Here is an 18376-nt window from a genome sequence, read left to right on the forward strand (position 1 = left end):
TGGGAAAAGGAGGAATATGCCTGCTAGGAAAAAGAAAACATTAACATATCATGTTAAGATAAGCTAATGCAGTCGTTAGCACGCAAGGTGAAAACCAGTTGAAGAGATTGAAATTTTTGTTACGAGCTTTCGCAGGTAACTTGTCACCTCTATGTTTCGGTTCAGTTTTGTATGTGATTTATTTGTCTTCTAAAAATTTTGGTAATGTCTTGCAGTTATCCAAATTCCTTTCTTGGCAAAGAAGCAATATGTTCTCGAAGCAAAAGCAAACGACAACATATAATTTCATTGATTCAAGAAGATGATATTTGTATAAGATTTCTATTGACATCTATAGAAGCTACCTGTGTCCTTAAAAATTTAGAACGATGTATTGTTACAAAGGAATCGAAAAATAAAACAGCGTTGAAAGTGCGTGTATTCCTCTAAAACTTCGAAACAAACTACCTAAATCCTATGAAACCTAAATCTTCTGTTGATTCAAATTATACATCTAAAGGCCGTTGAGGCTGTGGGGACCTTTTCTCTCTGTTGGCAAACCAGTGGACTGTTCTTCTGGCAATCGGCAACCAAAGCCGCCTCATTCTTTCCTCCTTTGCATTGTTTTCAAGCAGAGAAAGCTCTCTAGTCCTGTTCTTAGAACCCAAATTCCCAAATCTCGAAAGACCAGTGATTTCGGACATGGATCTTTTCTCGCCTTGATTCACAGAACTTGAGGCATGAGCTGACGTCTCTATGCTAACTGAAGCAGAAGGAACCAAAGCTGAACTATGTTTGCTCATTGTACTAAATTTGTCCTCAAACAATCTCTTCATCTCCATCTCCTCCCTAATCTTCACAATCTCCTGATTTCCTGTTGCTTTCGCGGGCGAAAACTGCTCATCATTTAAATCTCTGAAAGAGAACCTATCGCTTGACATCGTGTCAAGCATCTCAGAATTCAAGAACAGGAGGTCAGAGGAACTCACATTGCTCCATCTGTTCTTAAACTCAAGATCCGAAACAACAATTTTGTGCTTGTGCTTGTGCAGGACTTTCTGACCCTCCTCTGTCACATCAGCAACTCCTTGGATCAACAGTTCCTTATCAATCGCATTTTCAACTATTCGAAAGCTGCTTCCTACACTGAATCTTGAAGAACCGCTGTGATCCTCCTCTCTCTGAACAAAGAGCTCTATGTTCGAGTCCTGGCGGCGCTCTGATTGATTAATCCACCTCATGCTGTTTGAGTAGGTAATGGAAGTTAAGTCCTCAGAACTAACCCTGTGCCTGCAGAGAGGACAGCTTGAGTGCTTTTCAAGCCAGTAATCAATGCAGCTGATGTGAAAAGCATGTTTGCATTTGGGAAGCAGCCTGAGGATTTCAATATCTTCGAATTTCGACAGGCAGACTGCGCATTCGAGGCCTTCTTTCGACCCTTTCAGTGAAGAAAATTTGAAAAAGGGAAGGGCCTCAATCACTGTCTTGTCAATACCGGAAAATCGAGCGCTTGCGGTGACAAATCCTGTTGACTGGAGATGGTTGTTTCCTACCACATAAGCTCTTCTGTGGCAGAATTTCACATATACAAGGAGGACAAAAGTCAGTAAAAAGAAGATTGCTAGAACTCCAATCACCAAAGCAACACTTGGTTGAAAATTTAGTTGTTCATCAGTAGAATATGCTATGCCTGTAGGTTGTGCTTCTGCATGGAACACCAGAAAATTCAGAAGCAAAAAACCAATCAAACTTGAATGAAACATTGGAAATTTGAAATTTTGAGACTGACCCAAAATTCTAATCATCTTTGGAAGCTAAAAGGAACTATAAATATACATATATATATGTATGTATGTGTATGTGAATATATATAGATATATGGTTGTCGAGGAGTTGAGGTTTCGGGGAAAAGGGTGGAAATGTCTGTTCCAGGAAGGGTATGTATCAATCTGGTTTTGTGATGTGTCAGTTTTCTGTGTTACTTCTTGGGTTGTTCATGTCTGTCTAATTTGATAAAACCATTTTTATAGTATTGGAGTTTATTAATTATTAATTATTAAGATAATTGAGGGTTGAGCATGTAAACAAATTTGCTTCTTATGTCAGGCTACATTATTATATAAGCACCACCTGCAACATGACATCAATTATGTTAAGATAAATCATAAACTAATGTGTTGCATATACACGACGGGTTAAACTCCGACTAAAGGAAAAAAATGTTAGCCTCACCCCGTTTACACAAACGTTTATAATGTATAAGCGATTAGCGATTGAATATTGTTGCTCACAATTTATCATTGGTTTACAATTATTCATGCTCATGTGGACGACTGTTGCTAACATATAACTCGATTAGTAAGGTGAAATTTTGTTACGAGGTTTTCACATGTAATTTGTCCCCTCCATTGGATTACTTTGTCTTCTCAAAGGCTTAGTAATGAGACTACTAATTTGTGATTTGACTAATTTTAAAGAGTTTATTAGGGTTTTTAGCTGGAGGATGAAGGTCAAAATTGTTGGTTGCGTATGGTGCATGCAAATTAGCTGAGAAAGTCAAAGGGTTGAGTGTTTGAATCGAGCTTAGGTGACCTCATTGCATAGAGCATCAATTAGGAATGAAACTAACTCAGATAATGCTTTTTGTGTTTTCTAACTACAACCTTGAACTGGTCTGAATTTGATATTGAGTTGACATTTCGGGATAAACAAACATAGCGTGCAGGAAGAGAAAACAGAAGTGAAAACCACAGTTCAAAAAAAAAAAATTGTTGAGACTAGTTTGGTTCTTTATTCGACAAAATTGATAATGGAATTCTTTACTATTTTGCATCACATAATTACACCTTGACGAATGTGTTTAGTTTTCGATTAATTACGAAGAAGAGGGGCAAACATCCTGTTAAAAATTTACAATTAAGTTTTCTAATTTAAGCATGCAGATAAATTAATGAATTTAAAAAACTAAAGCCAAGTATTTGCTATCATGTGGTGATCTTCACTTTCTCGTTTTCTTCATTTGCACTTTTGTGTGTTTTTGTTTCAAAATTTTGTTTCTCTTTTGAATACTATAATTTAAGGAAAAACTAATGAAAAGAGTTTAAAAACTTTAAGTTTTAACGATAAGAATAAAATAAAGGGTAAAGTGAATAGTATCATGATTGACTTTTTAGCGTAAAAATATGGTTTTTCGTTAAAATGAACCGTACCGAAAACTTTTCGTTAAAGTTCCTATAATTTAAAGGCTATGAAGAAAAATAGGAATGCCGAGAGATGGAAGGTATGCTCTGATTGTGGGATATTGTTGGTTGAGAAGAGGGGACCTCTTCAAGGTTGTTGACAGGCAAGTCCTTTGGATAATTCCACCGAAACTGAGGGCTTTATATAGGACCGTATCCTCTTTAGAACACAGAGAAAGTTACAACTCTTCTGAGGCCCCTGAAAAAAAGTCCAAGCAATCCGCCAAAAAATAAAAGGTGCGGAAATCATTTTCCTTTTCTAATAAACAAGAGAAACGCTTTGTCGTTATCCATAATTAAAAAATTCTTTATATTTTATTTCCAAAAAACACAATTTTTCAGAGAATCGTTTTTCGTAACACAGAAGCAACAAATCCGCCAGTGTTTCCATCATGTTACATGGAGGATGGTGAGTGAACAGCCAAATCCAAGAGTTAAATGATACAAATTAGCAGCTCATGTTGGAATTTTTTGGATCGCTGGGCCGGCCCCACTCTAACGACACCGATACTGTCTCCACTTAACCACCTGCACAATCCTCAGGTGTGGGGTTTTACCACAAAAGGCCTCGGTATTAGTTAGAGTGGGGTAATACTATTTAAACCCCTTTGGTTTTCTTCACCCCACCGATGTGGGACAGTTTAACACTCCCCCTCACGTGTAACCTCATTTAGTGGTTCACACGTGAAGATCCACATCGGTGATTGAAACTCAGAGGTCGGCTGACGTTGGGCCCACTTGTTTTCAATTGGAACTCAGCGGTCGTCTCTATATTAAGAGCTCAGACTTGTTTCCTTCCGGGTGGTGACAAGCTCGTTGGCTTGCACGGGCCCGCAACCGTGGGCTCTGATACCATGTTGGAATAATTTTTGGATCGTCGGGCCCACCCCACTCTAACGACATCGATATTGTCCCCAACTTAACCACCTGCCCAATCCGTCAGGTGTGGGGTTTTACCACAAAAGGCCTCGATATTAGTTAGAGTGGGGTAATACTATTTAAACCCCTTTGGTTTTCTTCACCCCACCGATGTGGGACAGTTTAACACTCCCCCTCACGTGTAACCTCATTTAGTGGTTCACACGTGAAGATCCACATCGGTGATTGAAACTCAGAGGTCGGCTGACGTTGGGCCCACTTGTTTTCAATTGGAACTCAGCGGTCGTCTCTATATTAAGAGCTCAGACTTGTTTCCTTCCGGGTGGTGACAAGCTCGTTGGCTTGCGCGGGCCCGCAACCGTGGGCTCTGATACCATGTTGGAATAATTTTTGGATCGTCGGGCCCACCCCACTCTAACGACATCGATATTGTCCCCAACTTAACCACCTGCCCAATCCGTCAGGTGTGGGGTTTTACCACAAAAGGCATCGATATTAGTTAGAGTGGGGTAATACTATTTAAACCCCTTTGGTTTTCTTCACCCCACCGATGTGGGACAGTTTAACACTCCCCCTCACGTGTAACCTCATTTAGTGGTTCACACGTGAAGATCCACATCGGTGATTGAAACTCAGAGGTTGGCTCACGTTGGGCCCACTTGTTTTCAATTGGAACTCAGCAGTCGTCTCTATATTAAGAGCTCAGACTTGTTTCCTTCCGGGTGGTGACAAGCTCGTTGGCTTGCACGGGCCCGCAACCGTGGGCTCTGATACCATGTTGGAATTTTTTGGATCGCTGGGCCGGCCCCACTCTAACGACACCGATACTGTCTCCACTTAACCACCTGCACAATCCTCAGGTGTGGGGTTTTACCACAAAAGGCCTCGGTATTAGTTAGAGTGGGGTAATACTATTTAAACCCCTTTGGTTTTCTTCACCCCACCGATGTGGGACAGTTTAACAGCTCAACCCTAACCAAAGTATTGACTCTTAATCCATGAATTCTCCATTTGTAAAGTGTTTGTAGATTGCTAATCCGAAACTAATAAGAATCATTAATCAACTAATCATCTTTGCAGGTTTACGTATACAAGTTTTCGGTTTTTGTATTTTCCGGTAGTATACGTATATATATCACAAAATAGAGTAGAAGTGAAATACTTGGCCTTCATATCACAAATAGAATAATGATGGAATATCGTTACATACACCTGCAATTCCTGATTGCAGCAGTTGAGAGAAAACTGAGAGGAACTGAAGAAGGTTATTACTACACAAGCACAAAGACGGAGTTAAGCGTTCAAAAACATCGCCGGGATTTCCAGACCGCGTATAAATATTTATTACTCTGGTTAAACGTACAGCGAACATGGCACAGAATCAGGTCTGAGCCGAGGCAGCGGGATTCCCATTTGGAAATGTTGCCAAACCAGTGCCGCTTTCTGGATCAGAAGGCTCTTCGCTCGCATGACGAACAAACTCTTCAGGGGACATGTGCAAGCCATGGCAAGCACAAACTATTCTGATTTGGTTTGCGCTGTATCGGTAAGTTACACCAGAAATTGTCTTACCATTTGGGCCTTGACCTTTGGTAGAAACCCATGGTAGATTCGGGGAGGAACCAGATCCCTCAAATTTTATGTCTGCAGCAATACCTGGCTTTATAGATGAAAAATCAAGAGATAAGTCCTCTGCCGTTGGGCGGTCAGGTACCTCTTTCATCCTGAGGTTCGCGCTGCTTATTATTGTGTCTTCTTCTGCCTGAGAAGATGCGTTCTCTTCAGTGACATTCTTTTTGCCATCACCTCTCGCCCGTTCTAACATCCTCCCATCATATTGTGCAATATCAGATGAATTATATGAAGCGACATGCATCATAGCTGCATCAACACAAGGAGGATAAGAATCTGTTCTCAACCATCTGGACTTAAATCATAGTGAACAGATCACATTCAACCGGAGAAAAAAAAAAGTATCACTAATATTATTTTCTTTTGGTCAAGTATCACTAATAATATCAGTATAATTTTTGACAAAAGAACGCCTCCAGAGTGCTATTCATGTATGGAAATGGAAAATATCTATCAATAAGATATAACATATCCAACATAAAGAGATTTGTCCAATACGTTTTATAAAACAGATGAGTACACCACAACCGTAAGGTGTTTCCATCCTCTCTAGTCCAACGTGCACAAAGAAGTTCCAATCCATATTATAGTTACCTGAGTTAGGAGGATTTCTGCCAGCATAGGCAGGATGGAATTGTTGAGCATGAGGAATCGCACCCCAGGCATTATCTTTATCAAACATTGGGAGCTGGACAGGTGAATAGCCAAACATAACTGGCAAGTTTTTAGGATTCACAGGTTGAGTCCCTGTTCGCTCACCAGTAACCGTAGGCATCGCCTGCATCTTCCCATGCATTGGATGTCCTGATGTGGTGGTCGCACCAACTGAATTAGATTCCTTTGTAGGGAGAGAATAAGGCATGTTCATCATCTTTACTGACTGCACTGAGAATGCACTCCCATACGCCATATTCCCAAGCTTGTATTCATCTTCTGATGAGATATTAAACCCCTCCAGTCCATTTAGGTCCACAACCTTGGAATCAGCAAACCTGCGAACTTCCTTCTGAGCATCAGAAGAGTCACCAGATCCAACAAATCGCTTGGCACCCTCAACATGTTGAGAATTTGGCACTGAGGATGAACCCTCCACTTCAGAATCTGCCACGTCTTCATTTTCAGCAGTTGAGCCATCTACTGTAACGGAAATGTGTGATGCTCTTGTCTTGTCATGCATATCAGAGTAATGAGCTTCTCTCTCATGCTTCTTTTGATGGTTCATCTCGTCAAACAAATTCTTGCGTTTATTAGCAGCCTCAGTCCGTTTTTCCTCCTCTGTTTCATCAGACTTGTTATGGTTTGCACCCCCGACTCCTCTCCCGTTCAAGTTCATTGATACATCAGCATCAACACTGGCCTTGGAAAGGTCATTGAAGAAGTTTTCTTTAGGTTTCACTGAATCACTTCTTTGAGAGCTCTACTACTAGATTCTTGTTTTTGAGCCCCACCATGAAGAAAGTCCTTAAAATAATCCACTAGTTTGTTGCTTCTATCACCTTCTTCTGCTATAGCATTTGGGGAAGCACCATTTTTACCCTTGGCTTTGGCAGACCATCCACCAAAAGAGAGACCCAAACTAAGTTCAAGTCCATTATCATCCTCCATTTTCAAAGAATCTTTTCATCTCCATCTCCTCCCTGATCTTCATTATCTCCTCATTTCCCATTGCTTTCACGGTAAAAAACTGCTCATCGTTTAATTTTGTGGGAGAGAATCTATTGCTTGACACCGTGTTGAGCATCTCCGAATTCAAGAACATAAGATCAGATGGACTCAGATTGCTCCATCTGTTGTTAAACTCGAGAGCAGAGAAAAGAATTTTGTGTTTGTGCTTGTGCAGGATTTTGTCATCCTCTTTTGTCACATCACTACAAGCAGTTTCTTCCTTGATTAACAATTCATCTTCCTTCTCAACCACCTTTTCGCTTTTTCGAAAGCTGCGTCCTACGCTGAATCTTGAAGAACCGCAGCGATCTTACTCTCTCTGAACAAAGAGATCCATGCTCGAGTCCTGTCGATGCTCTGATTGGTTATTCGACAAGACCCTCATGCTATTCGATAAGGTATCAAATGTAAGATCCTCAGAGCTAACCCTGTGCTGGCAGAGAGGACAGCTTGAGTGCTTTTCCAGCCAGTGCTCTATGCAGCTGATGTGAAAAGCATGTTTGCATTTTGGAAGCAATCTGAGAATCTCAATATCTTCAAATTTCGATAGGCAGACCGCTCATTCGAGACCTTCTTTCGACCCTTTGAGAGAAGAGGATCTGAAAAAAGGAAGTGCCTCAATCACTGTCTTGTCAATCCCTGAGAGCCGAGAGCTACTACTGATAAGTCCCGTTTCCAGGAGACTGTTTTGTCAAACAGAAACTCTTCTCTAGCAGTATTTGGCATACACTAGGAGCGCAAAAGTTAACGAAAACATGATAGATAGAGCACCGATAACCATATGAACACCTGATTGATATTTATTTCCTTCATCAGAAGACACATCTGGGCTTAAGGCTTGTGATTCAACATGGAAGACCACACAGTTGAGAAGCAAAACAAACAAGCTTGAATGAAACATTGGAAGATCGAAATCTTGAAAACCCGAAATTTTAGTCATCTTTTCGAAGTATTCTGCAAATGAAAAATGGAACTATATAGACATCTATGTTTGTGGGGGAAATTGAAGTTTAAGGGAAATATCAATCTGGTTTGTGATAGTTCAGTTTTCTTTGTTTCTTCTTTGGCAGTTCTTGTGTGTCCTAATTCGATAAGTTATTTTCAAATTGCAGTATATTAGGGTTTAGACAAATGTGGCTTCTTATGGATTTTCTTTTGGAATCATCCTACACTATAAATACAATCACCAGCTGCCACATGACATCAGTCATGTTAATACAAACCATTAAGCTAATGCAGTCATTAGCTCAACGGGTGAAAACCCGTTACACAAATTGAAATTTTTGTTATGAGCTTTAGAGAATTTTTGTGATGGAAAAGGAGGAATATGCCTGCCAGGAAAAAAAAAACATTAACATATCATGTTAAGATAAGCTAATGCAGTCGTTAGTACGCAGGGTGAAAGAGATTGAAATTTTTGTTACGAGCTTTCGCAGGTAACTTGTCACCTCTATGTTTCGGTTCAGTTTTGTATGTGATTTATTTGTCTTCTAAAAATTTTGGTAATGTCTTGCAGTTATCCAAATTCCTTTCTTGGCAAAGAAGCAATATGTTCTCGAAGCAAAAGCAAATGACAACATATAATTTCATTGATTCAAGAAGTTGATATTTGTATAAGATTTCTTTTGACATCTATAGAAGCTACATGTGTCCTTAAAAATTTAGAACGACATATTGTTACAAAGGAATCGAAAAATAAAACAGCGTTGAAAGTGCGTGTATTCCTCTAAAACTTCGAAACAAACTACCTAAATCCTATGAAACCTAAATCTTCCGTTGATTCAAATTATACATCTAAAGGCTGTTGAGGCTGTGGAGACCTTTTCTCCCTATTAGCAAACCAGTGGACTGTTCTTCTGGCAATCGGCAACCAAAGCCGCCTCATTCTTTCCTCCTTCGCATTGTTTTCAAGCAGAGAAAGCTCTCTAGTCATGTTCTTAAAACCCAAATTCCCAAATCTTGAAAGACCAGTAATTGCGGACATGGATCTTTTCTCACCTTGATTCACAGAACTTGAGGCATGAGCTGACGTCTCTATTCTATCTGAAGCAGAAGGATCCAAAGCTGAACTATGTTTGCTCATTGTACTAAATTTGTGCTCAAACAATCTCTTCATCTCCATCTCCTCCCTAATCTTCACAATCTCCTGATTTCCTGTTGCTGTCGCGGGCCAAAACTGCTCATCATTTAAATGTCTCAAAGAGAACCTATCACTTGACATCGTGTTAAGCATCTCAGAATTCAAGAACAGGAGGTCAGAGGAACTCACATTGCTCCATCTGTTCTTAAACTCAAGATCCGAAACAACAATTTTGTGCTTGTGCTTGTGCAGGATTTTCTGACCTTCCTCTGTCACATCAGCAACTTCTTGGATCAACAGTTCCTTATCAATCTCATTTTCAACTTTTCGAAAGCTGCTTTCTACACTTAATCTTGAAGAACCGCGGTGATCCTCCTCTCTCTAAACAAAGAGCTCTATGTTTGAGTCTTGGCGGCGCTTTGATTGTGTTTGGATTAAAACTTGAACTTTGGGCTCAAAGAAGAAGTTGGCCCAAAGAGAGGCCTAGAAAGAGAGATGGTCGAAGCCCAACTGAAGCCCAGAAAGCAGAAGAGGCCATTTCCGACTTGGTGCAGCTCACTTGAACCACTTGCTCACCTGCCTAGAGACCAAGTGGTATAGACTAGACAGCTAATCAGCCCAAAAGTACTTTACAGTGGCAGTACAAGTAAATAACCGATGAGTCACTACCCTTCAAGTTGCATTCGGGCAAGATTACTGCTACAGGAAGCCAAGCCGAAGTGTTTATAAAAGAAGAAAGAGAAATAAGGAATAAGGACACTCAAACAAACAAACAAATACAAGCTCAAACTCTGCTCAAAGCCATATTTGCCTTCAAACGAAGCTGTAGTCAGCCCAAGCCTTCATCCCTCTCGGGATCAACTCTCACCCAAACCTCTTGTAATAGCTCTGCTACCTCGTCTAAAAACTTGTTGTAGTATCGATTTCTTTCTGTAAACTCATCTCCCTACCCCCATTTTCTAAGCTCTCAAACCCCTTGATAAACCACAAAGATAGGAAGTTGCAAGATGACCAGCCTTGCCCGACCCTCTTTGGTTTTGTCTTTTCATTCATTAACCTAGCAATATGTTGTATACTTCCAGTTGTATTCAAGTTATTTCTAGTAAGATGATGATTAAAAGACTCTCTCAGTTCTTGAATCCGATTTAAATATGTCTTCACAATTTAAATCAGATCTAAGTTCTAAGCTCTCGGGCATATAAGATTGATCATTTAAAAGTCCTTGGTCTCAAGGCATAAAAAAGAACCTTATGTGGACTTAACCCATCCACGACAGTCCTTGATAAACAAGAAGTCCGAAGTTACATGGGGTGCAAGTAATCGACTTATTCCGTAGTTTTGTCTCTGTTATATTATGATTATCATAGAACGTTTGAGTATATAATGAATTCTGATAGGAAACCTCAAGGCCTACACCTAAGGCCCCACAAAGGCACCTATTTGGATTCATTCTGCTCTTCGGGCTAGAACGTTTGGGTATAGAATTAATTCTAATAGGAAGCCTCAAGGCCTACACCTAAGGCCCCACAAAGGTACCTATTTGGATTCATTCTGCTCTTCGGGCTCGATGATCAGAAGTATAACAGTCATAATACTATGTGCGACAATGAAACAAACGTTATATGTTCGAGTACTGGATTAGTTATTGACTAGAAGCCTCAAAGCCTACACCTAAGGCCCCACAAAGGCACCTGTCATAATTAACACGGTCTCTCGGGCATATATACAACTGAAACTCAATATCCGTTTTACATCTGCCATGCTGAAGATGGCAGTGGCACGCCTGAGCACTTAAAAGTTAATCTTGATTGTGAGCCTCAAGGCCTACACCTAAGGCCCCACAAAGGCACATTTCAAAGTTAATTCTGTCATTCTCTTTCAGCCTTGCCCGATAAGCCTTGCTCGACAAGCCCGCCAGTAAAGTAGAAGCCCGACAGAAAGCATCAACTGGCGTCAACCTCACGGGGAGCTGTGTGCTCGTCGGCCAGGAAACATCCCCGACGGAAATCCTGCCACGAACATAGTTTTGGCACGCCCGGTGGGATCCATTTGATCAAAGAGATATGTCAAAATTGCCAGAAGATTTGCAAACTACCTTATTGTAAATGCTGCAAAGATTGGAGAACGCCTCCACAGACTTCAGAAAGGAAGCCGACCTGGTCACAAGACCAACTATTCCTATATCTTTACCTTAACCTGGGGAAAAAGATGATAGGGAGAAAAAGAGACTTAAAACCAGCCAGCCAGAGGAAGCGGTGGTGGACAAACTTGCAGATCCCTTCTCAGAGGTCCCAGTAAATATGATCAGTATGACATGGGCTGAGAAGGGGAAAGAAAAGGTCACAAAGCCAATAGAAGAAGGAAGATTGGCTAACAAAACCACAAAAGGGGTAATTAAGTTGCCTTAACATCCAAAAACAACCATAATCAAAGGGATGGTTCTGTGCAGCAAGTGCCAATGCGAGTGTGAGCTCGAAATACCACCCACAGGAGTCTTCATGGATCATGAGCTGATCAGGAGGAAGGAAGAAGAAGAAAGAAAGGAGGCCCATGAGAAAGTTAAACGGATTGCAGGAAGAGATACTTCCCAGGATGTTTTTCAACGGTTAGGAGGCGATTCCCAGCCTAAAGCTTTATCAGAAGTATTTCGAAACCATGAAGCTTCTGAAGAGGCAGAAGATATGGAGGCCAAAATACGGAGGGGTGTAGATCATCCTCAATATAGCCATATGGGGAGAGAAGTCAAGAGGAATGATAGGATAACAAATCCTGTCAAGAAAGATAACCCTGCCCACCTCGGGTGAAAATGGTACGTGGTTGGAAAAAATGGACAGCCCGTTAAACCAATGGGAGCTTCCATGGTCAGAAGGGTACAAAGGCAACACAAAGCCTACATGAACTCCTTAAAAACCCCTGCGACGTCTAAAGCATGCAAGAATCAAAAGTTGGAGAAAACGTCATATGAGGGAAGTAGTCAGTTCCGCTGGAGAAGTAAAAAAAAGGTGAGCCTCAAGGCTTACACCTAAGGCCCCACAAAGGCACCTTTCAAAGTTAACTCTGTCATTCTCTTTCAGCCTTGCCCGATAAGCCTTTCCCGACAAACCCGCCAGTAAAGCAGAAGCCCGACATAAAGCATCAACCGGCGCCAACCTCTCGGGGAGCTGTGTGCTCGTCGGCCAGGAAGCATCCCCGATGGAAATCCTGCCACGAACAGATTGATTAATCCACCTCATGCTGTTTGAGTACGTAATGGAAGTTAAGTCCTCAGAACTAACCTTGTGCCTGCAGAGATGACAGCTTGAGTGTTTTTCAAGCCAGTGATCAATGCAGCTGATGTGAAAAGCACATTTGCATTTGGGAAGCAGCTTGAGGATTTCAATATCTTTGAATTTCGACAGGCAGACTGCACATTCGCGGCCTTCTTTCGACCCTTTCAGTGAAGAGAATTTGAAAAAGGGAAGGGCCTCAATCATTGTCTTCTAAATACCGAAAAATCGAGCACTTGCGGTGACAAGTCATGTTGCCTGGAGATTGTTGTTTCCAACCACATAAGCGTTTCTGTGGCAGAATTTCACATACACAAGGAAAACAAAAGTCAGTGCAAACATGATTGCTAGAACTCCAATCACCAAAGCAACACTTGGTTGAAAATTTAGCTGTTCATCAGTAGAATAATCCATGCCTGTAGGTTGTGCTTCTACATGGAACACCAGAAAATTCAGAAGCAAAAGACCAATCAAACTTGAATGAAACATTGGAAATTTTAAATTTTGATACTGACCCAAAATTCTAATCATCTTTGGAAGCTAAAAGGAATTATATATACATATATATGTATATATGTGTGTGTGTGTGTGTGTGTGTATAAATATAAATATATGTGTTGAATTTTTGATGTGTATTTCATATCAAAACAATTACAAGATGAAACATTATATAGGAAAAGAAAGAGAACATAAGCCTAACTTGCCTAACTTGCCTAACTTGCCTAATTTCCTAACTTGCCTAATTTCCTAACTTGCCTAACTTGCCTAATTTACACAAAGAAGGTTGATTAGCCTAACTTCACTAGTCATCCAACATGTTTATTTCATGCATGCATTTTAACAAAAGATATGACTTGCATGCATTCCAACACTCCCCCTCAAGCTGGATCGAGGGGATTCCTTGAGCCAAGCTTGGACAGAATGCGCATGAACTGAACCGTAGGAAGAGGTTTAGTAAAAATAACGCTTTGCTTCTTGCTGCGCCATGTTACCAAATTCCCACTTGAAATGGCTTCGTGCCGCAAACAAACAGTAATGGCTTCGTGCCGCAAACAAACAAACTTGAAATGGCTTCGTGCCGCAAACAAAGAATAATGGCTTCGTGCCACAAACTTGAACAATGTTAGGTAGAGCTAAAGCATCCATCGAGCTCTTAGCTTCATAATGTTCTCCAACCATCTTGGCTTAGAGTAAATGTTCTCCAGCCATCTTGGCTTAGAGTAAAAGAAACTTAGCGGAAACGATCAACAGAGCATCCATCGAGCACTCAGCTTCATAATGTTCTCCAGCCATCTTGGCTTAGAGTAAAAGAAACTTAGCGGAAACGATCAACAGAGCCAGGAATTTCGAGTTCCTGCTCTGATACCATGTTGAATTTTTTATGTGTATTTCATATCAAAACAATTACAAGATGAAACATTATATAGGAAAAGAAAGAGAACATAAGCCTAACTTGCCTAACTTGCCTAACTTGCCTAATTTCCTAACTTGCCTAACTTGCCTAATTTACACAAAGAAGGTTGACTAGCCTAACTTCACTAGTCATCCAACATGTTTATTTCATGCATGCATTTTAACAAAAGATATGACTTGCATGCATTCCAACAATATGGTTGTAGAGGAGTTGAGGTAGGGGAAAAGGGTGGAAATGTCTGTTCCTGGAAGGGTATATATCAATCTGGTTTCGTGATGTGTTAGTTTTCGTGTGTTACTTCTTAAGTTGTTCATGTCAGTCAATTTGATAAAACCATTTTATATTGTTGGAATGTATGTTATAAACTTCTTATTTAAGTGTGATTGTGTAAAATCCTAGATTAGATTTAATTCTAGTTACTTATATTCCTTGGAAGAGAAGGATTTATTCTCTGTCTTATTACTATAAATAAAGGTACAGCGTAGGAGATAATACATCCCCTACACAACGCTACAAATACATCTCTCTCTTGTCGTGCCCTCTCTCTCCATATCAGTTAAATATAGGCCACAACACGTTATCAACACGCTCCTACCATTGTGCTTAGGAATTTGACGTTGAAGTTTTCTGCATCAAACAAGTTCATCAATATCATCATACAATCATGTTATTTCAAAATAACTGTTATTATCTCGATATTTTTGCAGCCCTGATAGCATGAACATTCACCATAATGCATGACCCAACTTTACATTTTTCGAATTTTAGATTCTACATAAATTGCGTATGTATTATATCCATAATTATTGAATTATGTGAATTTGATATTTACCATGAATTGCATCAAATATATGTCTATGCATTAAAATATTTATGATTATGCATTGAGTTATAACCTAAAAAAAAAGAGAAAAATTTCTAGGGTTATTCGAACCCAAACCCAAGCCATAACCAGAGCCTGAAGCTCCCAGCCTTTGGAACCCAGACCCACGACGTTGTTTCGATGTCGTCCACCAGCCCAAAACCTCGACGCCCTTCACGGCGTCACACGCATGGCTTGCAGCCATGCCTAGCCACAACGACTGCCATCCCCGACGACCTGCAGTCGTCGCCGATCCTATTTTTTGGCCGAGATTCGTATGAATCTCTCCGGATTTCAAAAACCCAATTTTGAATCCTAGGGTTTTTCTTGGTTTTTGGACATCGAGATCTTCTTCGTCACACCATCTAGGTTCCACATCAAAACTCGTGAATTTTTCCCAGTTCTTTTGACTAGAACACGATCGCCTGAAGCGATGTGCCATCGTTCATCCTTGGTGACCACACCCAGCGATGATGGGGTGTTTTTCTTGGCTAAAACCCTAAGAACAATTGGGCTGGCCTTCTAGGCCTGCAAAGAAAAAAAAGTTTTTTTTCATGACTGGGCTCGCCTGATTCGGCCCAAGACCTTGGCTCAGCCTACTCGCGACACTAGCCTAGTCGGGCTTTGGTGTCCCTCTGTCCCGTACCGCAGCAGAACCCAGCTCCTGTGGGGCTCTCGGTGTTCCTTGCATCCCAACTCACTGGATCGCATCCTCGAGATCACCTATGCTGCGTAACAGTGGATCTGTGTCCTTCCCAGGCCTTCATGGACCTCGCCTAGCTGGTTGGGCCTGCTCACACAACCCAGAAAGGCCTGAAGCCCTCATCTGTTGGCTCGGCCCGATTTACCCGGGCCCAATATTTGGGCTTGGGTTGCACGGTAAAAATTTAATTAGCTCATCTGTGGGATTTGGCCCATGTTTTTGGGCCCTGAATTTAAATGGTTTTTTTTTAGGCCTTGTGGGTTTTATAATTTTTCACCCACACTTTAAATTTGGCCCAAAGTCCATATAATTAATTCAATTATAATTATAGACCTGAAGTTCTATTTGCATATTTTCTTGTTGCATATTTTTGTATATATATTTGTGTTTGTTTGCAGGAACATATGAACCCGAAGTTCATAATTATTTCGAAACCTGAAGTTTCTATAAACATGCCTTGTTTGAAAACCTGAAGTTTTTCTTAAAAACATCACCCATGAAAAATCGAAGTTTTTCATGTAAATTTAAACCAATACATGTCTATTAGAATCTGAATGTTCTACTCCTATGTGAATGGAATCATTTTTTCTCCATTACACTAACCACATCTTGTCCATTTATTTTGTGATAAGAACATTTCGAATTTGAAAAAACTCGACTTCACCGCTTTGGAGGTCTCTGGAATGAACTACCTCAAATGGGTCCAAAATGTGAAGCTCCACCTCACCGCAAAGAATTTGCCTCCCTCCATTGAAGAAGAGATGGACAACCTGGTTGGCGAAGCTAATAAAGCCAATGCCATGATCTTCATCCGAAGACACATTCATGATGCATTTCAAACCGAGTACCTTGCTGAGGAAGATCCACGAGCACTTTAGGTCGCTTTGGCTGATCGTTTTGATCACCAAAATGACATCTTCTTGCCTGAAGCAAAACATGACTGGCAACATTTGTGCTTCCAAGACTTTAAGTCTGTGAATGAATATAATTCTGAAGTTTGTCGAATCTGATCACTTCTCAAGTTCTTTAATGAGATCTTGACTAAAGAAGATCTCCTAGAGAAGACCTATTCGACTTTTCTGCTACCAATATTGTCCTGCAACAACAATATAGGGCTCAGAAGTTCCTTAAGTTTTTTGATTTGATCTTTGTTTTACTTTTCCCAGAAACTTTTGTTGAGAGGAACCTTAGAGAGACCTCGTTTAGGTTAAAATTAATTGTGACTATTGGAGATTAAAAGTAATGGCTGGATTAATAACTTAACTATTACACAGAACACCTTATCTTATAGGATTTTGCATTTGTTGAAAGAAGTAAGATAAAGCAAATGGAAACTAACATGAAATGGTTTTCCTGCAAAAGAAAACTAACATGAAGAGTATTTTCCTGTCCTTCTCCTTTTTTCTTTGTTCCTGCATATTGAATATCTGAAAAATCAATCATAATTGTGTGGATATTAATAGAAAGAGAGAATACTGCATAAACCAAAAATGTAAATGGCGCACATAAAAAATGGTTCCAATGTTAATTTCGGCAAAGATCATGAAAGAATCCAGAGGATCGAAGCCAGTTGACCTGAGGTTTGTACTACTCTATCCCTTTCTATCTTTCTTCTATGAATTTCTTGAAAACGGCGTACATAAGGGAAGCCTTAGTTGTCGTCTCTAGGGTTAGCAGGGACCGGTGTTTATATACTAGCAAAAAAGTCTTAGATTCCGTCCATAAGGGAAAGCTAAAACTCTCCTTTCTTGGCTCTCAAGTAAAATATCATAATCATATATTATTAAGGATTCAATCAAAAACCTACTTATAATGTAAGACACTTAATGTAGGATTGATATAAGGATATTGAATCGCAACTTAACTGATCTCCAACTTATACATTCCTATTACATATAGTAGACCATTTATGGTTGATTTATATTGAATAAATCCAACATTCTCCCACTTGGTCCACTAATTGTAATGATCATGCTTTAAAACATATGTCGGAGATCATTGTTTTTTTAATGGCCATATCACTGCGATCCAATCCCATCCTTAATTCAAATTTCTGTCAAATGGATTCCTCAATGTAGAACTAACAAGGTTGTAAAGATATTTCATCTCAGAACCTTCATAATCACACACATTGAGTCAACCATTCACATGAAAACCATCAGATTATAATCTAGAGATGAACTTTAACTCAAAAACTGTCTTACTATATATCATCTCAGGTCCACTTTATCGTAACTTTCATAAGTCAGACCTTATGCTTTTAAACGGTCTATATGTTTACCAATGCAAACTTTTACCATTCCAAAGTCACGCTTATGCTTATAAGCAGTCAACATGTTTGCCAATGCAAACCTTTTATCATTCCAAAATGACACGTTATGCTTTTCAAGCATTCTGCATGTTTGCCAACACAAACTTTTATTATTCCAAAACTTCATAAAACAAATTAATTCAACACCTGTGAGCAAGATGATTTAATATGTTTTTGACACTGATCTATGCACCATACCAGTTACTTTCATAGTGATTTCCAACACCTGCGGGCAAGATGGAAATCCTCACAACTGAGCCAGTGCACAAACCATGTCATGCCATTTAACATGCAAATTGATAACAACTTGATATCTGATATATATTTCATCAGATGATTGACTAGC

General features: G+C 40.0%; 1 protein-coding gene, 1 long non-coding RNA gene and 3 pseudogenes across 2 annotated transcripts; all 5 read right to left on the reverse strand.

The window, feature by feature from the left end:
* Window positions 1–251: 251 nt before the first annotated feature.
* Window positions 252–1969, reverse strand: LOC126595883 (E3 ubiquitin-protein ligase ATL42-like). The gene is made up of 2 exons (XM_050262279.1): window positions 1769–1969; window positions 252–1684 (listed from the first exon to the last, which is right to left on the reverse strand). Exons 1-2 carry the CDS (start codon window positions 1782–1784, stop codon window positions 486–488), a joined length of 1215 nt encoding a protein of 404 aa, XP_050118236.1. The 5' UTR covers window positions 1785–1969; the 3' UTR covers window positions 252–485.
* Window positions 1970–5245: 3276 nt separating this feature from the next.
* LOC126595861 (ninja-family protein mc410-like) lies at window positions 5246–7334 on the reverse strand (annotated as a pseudogene).
* Window position 7335: 1 nt separating this feature from the next.
* LOC126588113 (E3 ubiquitin-protein ligase ATL42-like) lies at window positions 7336–8459 on the reverse strand (annotated as a pseudogene).
* A 721-nt stretch (window positions 8460–9180) lies between these two features.
* On the reverse strand, window positions 9181–13271 carry LOC126595902 (E3 ubiquitin-protein ligase ATL42-like; annotated as a pseudogene).
* Window positions 13272–13355: 84 nt separating this feature from the next.
* LOC126595944 (uncharacterized) lies at window positions 13356–14342 on the reverse strand. The gene is made up of 2 exons (XR_007613775.1): window positions 14194–14342; window positions 13356–13448 (listed from the first exon to the last, which is right to left on the reverse strand). It is a non-coding gene; the product is annotated as an uncharacterized LOC126595944 (long non-coding RNA).
* Between the last annotated feature and the right edge of the window lie 4034 nt (window positions 14343–18376).

This window comes from Malus sylvestris, chromosome 2 (genome assembly GCF_916048215.2).
Source record: "Malus sylvestris chromosome 2, drMalSylv7.2, whole genome shotgun sequence".
NCBI lineage: Eukaryota > Viridiplantae > Streptophyta > Magnoliopsida > Rosales > Rosaceae > Malus > Malus sylvestris.